The following is an 11,304-nucleotide window of genomic DNA, read 5'->3' on the forward strand; positions in this document are numbered from 1 at the left end:
CCTTAGCAGAAAAACACCCCCAAAGCATAATGTTTCCACCTCCATGTTTGACGGTGGGGATGGTGTTCTTAGGGTCATAGGCAGCATTCCTCCTTCTCCAAACACGGAGAGTTGAGTTGATGCCAAAGAGCTCCATTTTGGTCTCATCTGACCACAACACTTTCACCCAGTTGTCCTCTGAATCATTCAGATGTTCATTGGCAAACTTCAGACGGGCATGTATATGTATTCTTGAGCAGGGGGACCTTGCGGGCGCTGCAGGATTTCAGTCCTTCACGGCGTAGTGTGTTACCAATTGTTTTCTTGGTGACTATGGTCCCAGCTGCCTTGAAATCCTTGACAAGATCCTCCCGTTTAGTTCTGGGCTGATTCCTCACCGTTCTCATGATCATTGCAACTCCACGAGGTGAGATCTTGCATGGAGCCCCAGGCCGAGGGAGATTGACAGTTCTTTTGTGTTTCTTCCATTTGCGAATAATCGCACCAACTGTTGTCACCTTCTCACCAAGCTGCTTGGCGATGGTCTTGTAGCCCTATCCAGCCTTGTGTAGGTCTACAATCCTGTCCCTGACATCCTTGGAGAGCTCTTTGGTCTTGGCCATGGTGGAGAGTTTGGAATCTGATTGATTGATTGCTTCTGTGGACAGGTGTCTTTTATACAGGTAACAAACTGAGATTAGGAGCACTCCCTTTAATCTCAGCTCGTTACCTGTATAAAAGACACCTGGGAGCCAGAAATCTTTCTGATTGAGAGGGGGTCAAATACTTATTTCCCTCATTAAAATGCATATCAATTTATAACATTTTTGACATGGGTTTTACTGGATTTTTTGTTGTTGTTATTGTCTCTCACTGTTCAAATAAACCTACCATTAAAATGATAGACTGATCATATCTTTGTCAGTGGGCAAACGTTCAAAATCAGCAGGGGATCAAATACTTTTTTCCCTCACTGTAGGTATTACAGACTGGGTCAGAGAGAGATAGAAAATGTCAGTGAAGACACTTGCCAGCTGGTCAGCGCATGCTCTGGGTAGGCGTCCTGGTAATCCATCTGACCCTGTTGCCTTGTGAATGTTAACCTGTTTAAAGGTCTTACTCACATCGACTACGGAGAGTGTGGAACCCTGGGGCAGTTCATATTGCTACAGTAAAAGCTCATAGGAATAAACAGACATAACAGGTTACTTACAGTTTCTTGGTCTTGAAGGAGTCAGCGAACTCTCTGACACTGCGGAGAGAGGCCAGGTCCAACATCATGGCCTCCAACCTGGCCTTGTGCTGCAGAGAGAACAGACAACACACAATACGTTTATCATCATCCTCCTCATCATCAACATCATGAAGTTTGGTATGACACAAACACTAGCTCCTCCAGAAGCAACCATCTGCTGATGTTGAGTTAGACCAGACCGACTGCAGACGGCTCCAGATCTGATGAGACATTATGACCACAGCTCAACTACAGCAGACAGGTTCACATTTCTCTCAGGCTGTTGATGGTTCCTGACATGCTCGTGGTTCTGTGTAAATGCTCATGGTTCTGTGTAAATGTTCATGGTTCTGTGTAAATGTTCATGGTTCTGTGTAAATGCTCATGGTTCTGTGTAAATGTTCATGGTTCTGTGTAAATGCTCATGGTTCTGTGTAAATGTTCATGGTTCTGTGTAAATGCTCATGGTTCTGTGTAAATGTTCGTGGTTCTGTGTAAATGCTCGTGGTTCTGTGTAAATGCTCGTGGTTCTGTGTAAATGCTCGTGGTTCTGTGTAAATGCTCGTGGTTCTGTGTAAATGTTCATGGTTCTGTGTAAATGCTCGTGGTTCTGTGTAAATGCTCGTGGTTATGTGTAAATGCTCATGGTTCTGTGTAAATGCTCGTGGTTCTGTGTAAATGCTCGTGGTCCTGTGTAAATGCTCGTGGTTCTGTGTAAATGCTCATGGTTCTGTGTAAATGTTCATGGTTCTGTGTAAATGCTCGTGGTTCTGTGTAAATGCTCGTGGTTATGTGTAAATGCTCGTGGTTATGTGTAAATGCTCATGGTTCTGTGTAAATGCTCATGGTTCTGTGTAAATGCTCGTGGTTATGTGTAAATGCTCGTGGTTATGTGTAAATGCTCGTGGTTCTGTGTAAATGCTCATGGTTCTGTGTAAATGCTCGTGGTTATGTGTAAATGCTCGTGGTTATGTGTAAATGCTCATGGTTCTGTGTAAATGTTCATGGTTCTGTGTAAATGTTCATGGTTCTGTGTAAATGCTCGTGGTTCTGTGTAAATGCTCGTGGTTCTGTGTAAATGCTCATGGTTCTGTGTAAATGTTCATGGTTCTGTGTAAATGCTCGTGGTTCTGTGTAAATGCTCGTGGTTCTGTGTAAATGCTCATGGTTCTGTGTAAATGTTCATAGTTCTGTGTAAATGCTCGTGGTTATGTGTAAATGCTCGTGGTTATGTGTAAATGCTCATGGTTCTGTGTAAATGCTCATGGTTCTGTCTGTCCATGTGTAGCTCATCACACACCATATGCTGGTGGACAGGGAGAGGAGAGGATGAGAGAAGCGGTGAACAATAGATGACTGTACAGCTGAATGCGTACCTGCATTTACACACCGAATACAGACTATTCATTATCTACTCTATCACACTGGATCAGTCTACAGACTATTCATTATCTACTCTATCACACTGGATCAGTCTACAGACTATTCATTATCTACTCTATCACACTGGATCAGTCTACAGACTATTCATTATCTACTCTATCACACTGGATCAGTCTACAGACTATTCATTATCTACTCTATCACACTGGATCAGTCTACAGACTATTCATTATCTACTCTATCAGTCTGGATCAGTCTACAGACTATTCATTATCTACTCTATCACACTGGATCAGTCTACAGACTATTCATTATCTACTCTATCAGTCTGGATCAGTCTACAGACTATTCATTATCTACTCTATCACACTGGATCAGTCTACAGACTATTCATTATCTACTCTATCACACTGGATCAGTCTACAGACTATTCATTATCTACTCTATCAGTCTGGATCAGTCTACACACCCAGCTGATCCTGTCAGATATGTATTACCAGAGAGAGAGAGAAACCTTGGGGGAGGCGAGGGAGGCCCAACCAAATCATCACAAAACAAAAAGAAAAATATATCACCTATTGGAAAGACACCACAAAAAAATCTAAGTAAACTTCAATGCTATTTGGTTCTAAACAGACAGTACTTGGTGGCAGACTATCTGACCACTGTGACTGATACACAACTGAGGAAAACACTGACTAAGTACAGACTCAGAGAGGACAGTCTGGCTATAGACCGTTCATCACAGACAAACCTGGCTGCCCAGAGAGGACAGTCTGGCTATAGAGACCGTTCATCACAGACAAACCTGGCTGCCCAGAGAGGACAGTCTGGCTATAGAGACCGGTCGTCACAGACAAACCTGGCTGCCCAGAGAGGACAGTCTGGCTATAGAGACCGGTCGTCACAGACAAACCTGGCTGCCCAGAGAGGACAGTCTGGCTATAGAGACCGGTCGTCACAGACAAACCTGGCTGCCCAGAGAGACAGTCTGGCTATAGAGACCGGTCGTCACAGACAAACCTGGCTGCCCAGAGAGGACAGTCTGGCTATAGAGACCGGTCGTCACAGACAAACCTGGCTGCCCAGAGAGGACAGTCTGGCTATAGAGACCGGTCGTCACAGACAAACCTGGCTGCCCAGAGAGGACAGTCTGGCTATAGAGATCGGTCGTCACAGACAAACCTGGCTGCCCAGAGAGGACAGTCTGTGCTCACTCTGCTCCAGGGGAAAGGTAGAGACAGCTGCATTTCCTATTACACTGTGACAAATACTCAGACCTAAGAGAACATTTCTTTCCGAAAATTATAATTCAATACAAAGAATTTGAAACTATAAAAGATGAAGAAAAAAATCAAATATTTATTGGGTGAAAAGCCAAAATGTGCAGTTTTGGCAGCCAAATATGTGTCCTCCTGCCACAACCTGAGGGACAGCCAGTGAAAAGTGCAATGTAATGTGGATAATATTTCCCATCTTGTTTAGTTTTGTTTTTCATACCAGGTCATGTGTCTTCTCAGTCATGTTGACACTGGTCTACTACCATTGTTTTAATGTATTGTTGTTCTGATTAATATTGTTGTTGTAGTTGTTGATGGTAATCCCATGTCCACTACTACTATTATTATTGCTGTTGGTCCCACCATTTATTTATATATATTTTTTCTCGATATGTATACTTTGACAATGTAAGTAATAATGAACTTGCCATGTCAATAAAGTCAATTGAATTTAGAGAGACGAGACGAGACGAGACGAGACGAGACGAGACGAGAAGAGAAGAGAAGAGAAGAGAAGAGAAGAGAAGAGAAGAAGAAAGAGAAGAGAAGAGAAGAGAAGAGAAGAGAAGAGAAGAGAAGAGAAGAGAAGAGAAGAGAGAAGAGAGAAGAGAAGAGAAGAGAAGAGAAGAGAAGAGAAGAGAAGAGAAGAGAAGAGAAGAGAAGAGAAGAGAAGAGACGAGACGAGACGAGACGAGACGAGACGAGACGAGAGAGAGAGAGAGAGAGAGAGAGAGAGAGAGACGGAGAGAGAGAGACGGAGAGAGAGAGAGAGAGAGAGAGAGTGTAAATGGTCCGTCAGACTCATCCTCACACCTGAGAGAGACATCACTCCTGTGATCCCCACGGTCTGGGATTAGGAATATCAGTTATTCCTGATGCACACTTTCCCCGCTGTCCCTAGAGAACACTGTCAGCTCACATTACCCCAGGAAGAGTGTTCCACGCTCCGCTTTCCGATTCCGACTCCCTGACAGCCTTTCCCACATCTCGTCTCTAACCCAGGAATGTCATAAGGGAATGACTTTCCTTCATGCATCTGTCTCTGTAGAGAGTAACTGTAGAGAGTAACTGTAGAGAGTAACTGTAGAGAGTAACTGTAGAGAGTAACTGTAGATGACAGCCACAGCAAGGACTCATATGGAACAATACCCAACCAAGCACGCCAAGGGTTAACAGCTCCTTCATATTTCAGGTACACTTTTCAGGCATTTTACACTCGCATTTTTACTGCCCCTATGAGTATTAATACATTCACATTCTCACACACACACACACACACACACACACACACACACACACACACACACACACACACACACACACACACACACACACACACACACACACACACACACACAAACACACACACACACACACACACACACACCCTCAATGCTGTGACTCAAGGGTAAAACCATACCAGCGTAGAATGATCTACTCTAGGGGTGGGAAACTCATTTGCCCTGGGGGCTGCATTCTGTCTTCAACGAGGTCCGGAGGACCGCACTGAAAACCTGTTATATTTTATTGGTGTCAAAATTTGCTAAAATTGTCCTCTATCCATAATCTTTGGAATGTTCAATGCTTCCTGGCTGTCTAGTGATTCTTCGCGGGCTGGACAGAATGTAGGTCCTTTACCTCACGGTTTCCATTTGGTTTCAGTCATTTTAAAGTATATTGAGTTATTTTTGTCTTTACTCAAACCACAGCGGATCTGACCCAGAATGGTTCTCCTGATGCTTTATATAGCATTACAGGGCTGCGATCCCACAACGTGAAGGAGGTTATTATGGCCATTACAGAAGTCTGATTATAGAGGATCTGTTTCCTGTCATCTACAAACAGCACTAATCACAGGTAAGACAGGATATAATCAGCTCATTTATGACCCCAGAAATGTGACACACACACACACACACCCACGGTCTATGCCTCCCTCGCCTCCCCCACTAGAGTCTGGTTCCTCTCAAGGTTGCCTCCCACCTTGAGGGTTTTTCCTGAACACTTATGTATCCTTGTTCTGAGGGGTTCAGGCCAGGGTTGCTGTTAAAGCACTTTGGGACAAACATATTTTTACATAAAAGGCTCAATATGAATACAATATGAGAGAGAAAGAGATGGAGGGATGGAGTGGGTATGGGGGTACTATAGCAAATCCAGCAGAGGGAGAGGGGCAGCATGACTTCTAACCCTCCCTCCTCCCACCCTACCGGTCCTCCCTCCTCCTCCCACCCTACCGGTCCTCCCTCCTCCTCCCACCCTACCGGTCCTCCCTTCTCCTCCCCACCCTACCGGTCCTCCCTCCTCCTCCCACCCTACCGGTCCTCCCTTCTCCTCCCACCCTACCGGTACTCCCTCCTCCTCCCACCCTACCGGGTCCTCCCTCCTCCTCCCACCCTACCGGTCCTCCCTCCTCCTCCCACCATACCGTCCTCCCTCCTCCTCCCACCTACCGGTCCTCCCTGTCTCCTCCCACCCTAACCGGGTACCTACTCCTCCTCCTCCCACCCTACCGTACCTCCCCCTCCTCCCACCCTACCGGTCCTCCTCCTCTCCACCCTACCGTCCTCCCGCCTCCTCCCACCCTACCGGTCCTCCCTCCTCCTCCCACCCTACCGGTCCTCCCTCCTCCTCCCACCCTCCCGGTCCTCCCTTCTCCTCCCACCCTACCGGTCCTCCCTTCTCCTCCCACCCTACCGGTCCTCCCTCCTCCTCCCACCCTACCGGTCCTCCCTTCTCCTCCCACCCTACCGGTCCTCCCTCCTCCTCCCACCCTACCGGTCCTCCCTCCTCCTCCCACCCTACCGGTCCTCCCTCCTCCTCCCACCCTACCGGTCCTCCCTCCTCCTCCCACCCTACTGGTCCTCCCTCCTTCTCCCTACCTGCCTGCCTACCCTCCCCATACAGATTGAGATCTTGTGAAGAAAATAAAGTTTATTGCCTGGAAAGAGGGGGAAAGCATGTAAAAAGCATTAAGCGATGGAGGTGAACAATTAGACAGATGGCCAGGGTTCTGAAGGAGAGAAGGGGGGGGAAAGAAAGAGGGAAAGAGAGAGAGAGAGAGAGAGAGAGAGAGGGAGAACATGGCACAAACATTCAGGAGTTTTACGAGGAGGCTGACAATTGGTGGTCTCTTGAAGGGTGTTGGGGAAGTAAGACTTACTGCACTACAGCAGACAGGTTAAATACTACTGGGAAAGTCATTCCTCTGACTTTGGCTGAACACTCCTCATGAAATAATGGTTTTAGCTAAAACAGAATGACAAAGGCAGTGCATTGACATCCATTAGGGAGAAGCCTGACAGAGCATGGTGTCTGTCTGTGTGGGTCGGTCGGTCTGTCTGTCTGCCACATGGTGAGGACTCAAGGCACAAGTTCACCATGACGACAACACAAGCATCAGACCACCATACAGACCACCATACCCTTCTCCCTCTCCCCCCAACACCAGTCACCCCTAGAGAACAGCTCTCTAACATACCTGTCACCGTTTTGACTTTCACAACATTTCACTCCTGGAGAGAGGAGGGATGGAGAGAGGAGGGATGGAGAGAGGAGGGATGGAGAGAGGAGGGATGGAGAGAGGAAAGAGATTGGGCCTGCCCCTTCCTGTTCAATAAGGAACTAGACCACTCTACCAACCTCACACACACACACACACACACACACACACACACACACACACACACACACACACACACACACACACACACACACACACACACACACACACACACACACACACACACACCACTGACCCCTTTAATAGTGTTGAAGCCAGCCCTAATGGAGCTAGTGGAACGGGCAAATAATCCCCTAGGATAATGCACTAGCTCCCGCTCACTGGTCTCACACTCCTCTCCTCACCCCGTACTGCCCCTCTCCTCACCCCGTGCTGCCCCTCTCCTCAACCCGTACTGCTCCTCTCCCCACCCCGTGCTGCCCCTCTCCTCACCCCGTACTGCCCCTCTCCTCATCCCGTACTGCCCCTCTCCTCACCCCGTGCTGCCCCTCTCCTCACCCCGTACTGCCCCTCTCCTCATCCCGTACTGCCCCTCTCCTCACCCCGTGCTGCCCCTCTCCTCACCCCGTACTGCCCCTCTCCTCATCCCGTCCTTGCTCTCTCCTCAACCCGTGCTGCCCCCTCTCCTCACCCCGTCCTGCCCCTCTCCTCACCCCGTGCTGCCCCTCTCCTTACCCCGTGCTGCCCCTCTCCTCATCCCGTGCTGCCCCTCTCCTCACCCCGTACTGCCCCTCTCCTCACCCCGTACTGCACCTCTCCTCACCCCGTGCTGCCCCTCTCCTCACCCCGTGCTGCCCCTCTCCTCACCCCGTGCTGCCCTCTCCTCACCCCGTACTGCCCCTCTCCTCGTGCTGCCCCTCTCCTCACCCCGTACTGCCCCTCTCCTCACCCCGTACTGCCCCTCTCCTCACCCCGTCCTGCCCCTCTCCTCACCTCGTGCTGCCCCTCTCCTCACCCCATACTGCTCCTCTCCTCACCCCGTGCAGCCCCTCTCCTCACCCCGTGCTGCCCCTCTCCTCACCCCGTGCTGCCCCTCTCCTCACCCCGTGCTGCCCCTCTCCTCATCCCGTGCTGTTCCTCTCCTAACCCCGTGCTGCCCCTCTCCTCACCCCGTACTGCCCCTCTCCTCACCCCATACTGCCCCTCTCCTCACCCCATACTGCCCCTCTCCTCACCCCATACTGCCCCTCTCCTCACCCCATACTGCCCCTCTCCTCACCCCATACTGCCCCTCTCCTCACCCCATACTGCCCTCTCTCCTCACCCCATACTGCCCCTCTCCTCACCCCATACTGCCCTCTCTCCTCACCCCATACTGCCCCTCTCCTCACCCCATACTGCCCCTCTCCTCACCCGTGCTGCCCTCTCTCCTCACCCCATACTGCCCTCTCTCCTCACCCCATACTGCCCCTCTCCTCACCCCATACTGCCCTCTCTCCTCACCCCGTGCTGCCCCTCTCCTCACCCCGTACTGCCCCTCTCCTCATCCCGTACTGCCCCTCTCCTCACCCCGTGCTGCCCCTCTCCTCACCCCGTACTGCCCCTCTCCTCATCCCGTCCTTGCTCTCTCCTCAACCCGTGCTGCCCCTCTCCTCACCCCGTCCTGCCCCTCTCCTCACCCCGTGCTGCCCCTCTCCTTACCCCGTGCTGCCCCTCTCCTCATCCCGTGCTGCCCCTCTCCTCACCCCGTACTGCCCCTCTCCTCACCCCGTACTGCACCTCTCCTCACCCCGTGCTGCCCCTCTCCTCACCCCGTGCTGCCCCTCTCCTCACCCCGTACTGCCCCTCTCCTCACCCCGTACTGCCCCTCTCCTCGTGCTGCCCCTCTCCTCACCCCGTACTGCCCCTCTCCTCACCCCGTACTGCCCCTCTCCTCACCCCGTCCTGCCCCTCTCCTCACCTCGTGCTGCCCCTCTCCTCACCCCATACTGCTCCTCTCCTCACCCCGTGCTGCCCCTCTCCTCACCCCGTGCTGCCCCTCTCCTCACCCCGTGCTGCCCCTCTCCTCATCCCGTGCTGTTCCTCTCCTAACCCCGTGCTGCCCCTCTCCTCACCCCGTACTGCCCCTCTCCTCACCCCATACTGCCCCTCTCCTCACCCCATACTGCCCCTCTCCTCACCCCATACTGCCCCTCTCCTCACCCCATACTGCCCTCTCTCCTCACCCCATACTGCCCCTCTCCTCACCCCATACTGCCCTCTCTCCTCACCCCATACTGCCCCTCTCCTCACCCGTGCTGCCCTCTCTCCTCACCCCATACTGCCCTCTCTCCTCACCCCATACTGCCCCTCTCCTCACCCCATACTGCCCCTCTCCTCACCCCATACTGCCCCTCTCCTCACCCCATACTGCCCTCTCTCCTCACCCCATACTGCCCCTCTCCTCACCCCATACTGCCCCTCTCCTCACCCCATACTGCCCCTCTCCTCACCCCATACTGCCCTCTCTCCTCACCCCATACTGCCCCTCTCCTCACCCCATACTGCCCTCTCTCCTCACCCCATACTGCCCCTCTCCTCACCCCATACTGCCCCTCTCCTCACCCCATACTGCCCCTCTCCTCACCCGTGCTGCCCCCACCACTACTGTTCAGGAGTAGTGGAGAGAAATATGCCGATGGGGGATGAGGAAGAGATAGAGAAGATATGAGAGTATATTATATAATTATTTGAGAACAAATAAATAAACTATTTAAGTAATCCCAAGCCATTTAAGAGCAGATAATACAAAGGGGATCCCTCTAAGCTACAGTAGTAATGATGTGTGTTCATACCAAGTTCTATGTGTGAAAGTGAGCAAGCAGAGAAGTCCTCATGTGAAAAGGGCACCTTATAAAAGCATTTAAGAGAGCTGGCTTTGACCAGCTCATTTAGCTCATTCCTCCATGACCTTGTCCTGACCACATCACTCTAAATTGGTCATCAGCTTTTAAATCTGTACTTGATCAGAGATATATTTTGGGGAGAAAGAGAAAATGTGGGAAGAGGGAGGAGGGAAAAGGCAGCACGAACTGGTCATAAATCATCCTATCAGAATGATGACGTTCCTTCATAAATACCCACCAATCACCTCTCCACCTGGCTGGGTCACATACACACACCTCTCCACCTGGCTGGGTCACATACACACACCTCTCCACCTGGCTGGGTCACACACACTCCTCTCCACCTGGCTGGGTCACACACACACACACACCTCTCCACCTGGCTGGGTCACACACATACACCTCTCCACCTGGCTGGGTCACATACACACACACCTCTCCACCTGGCTGGGTCACACACACACACACCTCTCCACCTGGCTGGGTCACATACACACACCTCTCCACCTGGCTGGGTCACATACACACACCTCTCCACCTGGCTGGGTCACACACACAAACACACCGCTCCACCTGGCTGGGTCACACACCTCTCTACACCTGGCTGGGTCACACACACACACACCTCTCCACCTGGCTGGGTCACATACACACACACCTCTCCACCTGGCTGGGTCACATACACCTCTCCACCTGGCTGGGTCACACACACACACACACACACACACACCTCTCCACCTGGCTGGGTCACACACACACACACACACACACACACACACACACACCTCTCCACCTGGCTGGGTCACACACACACACACCTCTCCACCTGGCTGGGTCACACACACACACACACCTCTCCACCTGGCTGGGTCACACACACACACACACACCTCTCCACCTGGCTGGGTCACACACACAAACACCTCTCCACCTGGCTGGGTCACACACACACACACCTCTCCACCTGGCTGGGTCACATACACACACACCTCTCTACCTGGCTGGGTCACACACACACACACCTCTCTACCTGGCTGGGTCACACACACACCTCTCTACCTGGCTGGGTCACACACACAC

At 51.3% G+C, this 11,304-nt stretch overlaps 1 protein-coding gene across 1 annotated transcript in view; it reads right to left on the bottom strand.

The window, feature by feature from the left end:
• Window positions 1-11,304, bottom strand: part of wwox (WW domain containing oxidoreductase) — a 301,658-nt gene that overhangs the window by 222,308 nt on the left and 68,046 nt on the right. Inside the window, exon 6 of the mRNA XM_029758645.1 lies at window positions 1,193-1,281. Coding sequence (XP_029614505.1) covers window positions 1,193-1,281 — 89 coding nt within the window. The remainder of the gene's footprint in view (window positions 1-1,192; window positions 1,282-11,304) is intronic.

The sequence above is a fragment of the Salmo trutta genome, chromosome 7 (genome assembly GCF_901001165.1).
Source record: "Salmo trutta chromosome 7, fSalTru1.1, whole genome shotgun sequence".
NCBI lineage: Eukaryota > Metazoa > Chordata > Actinopteri > Salmoniformes > Salmonidae > Salmo > Salmo trutta.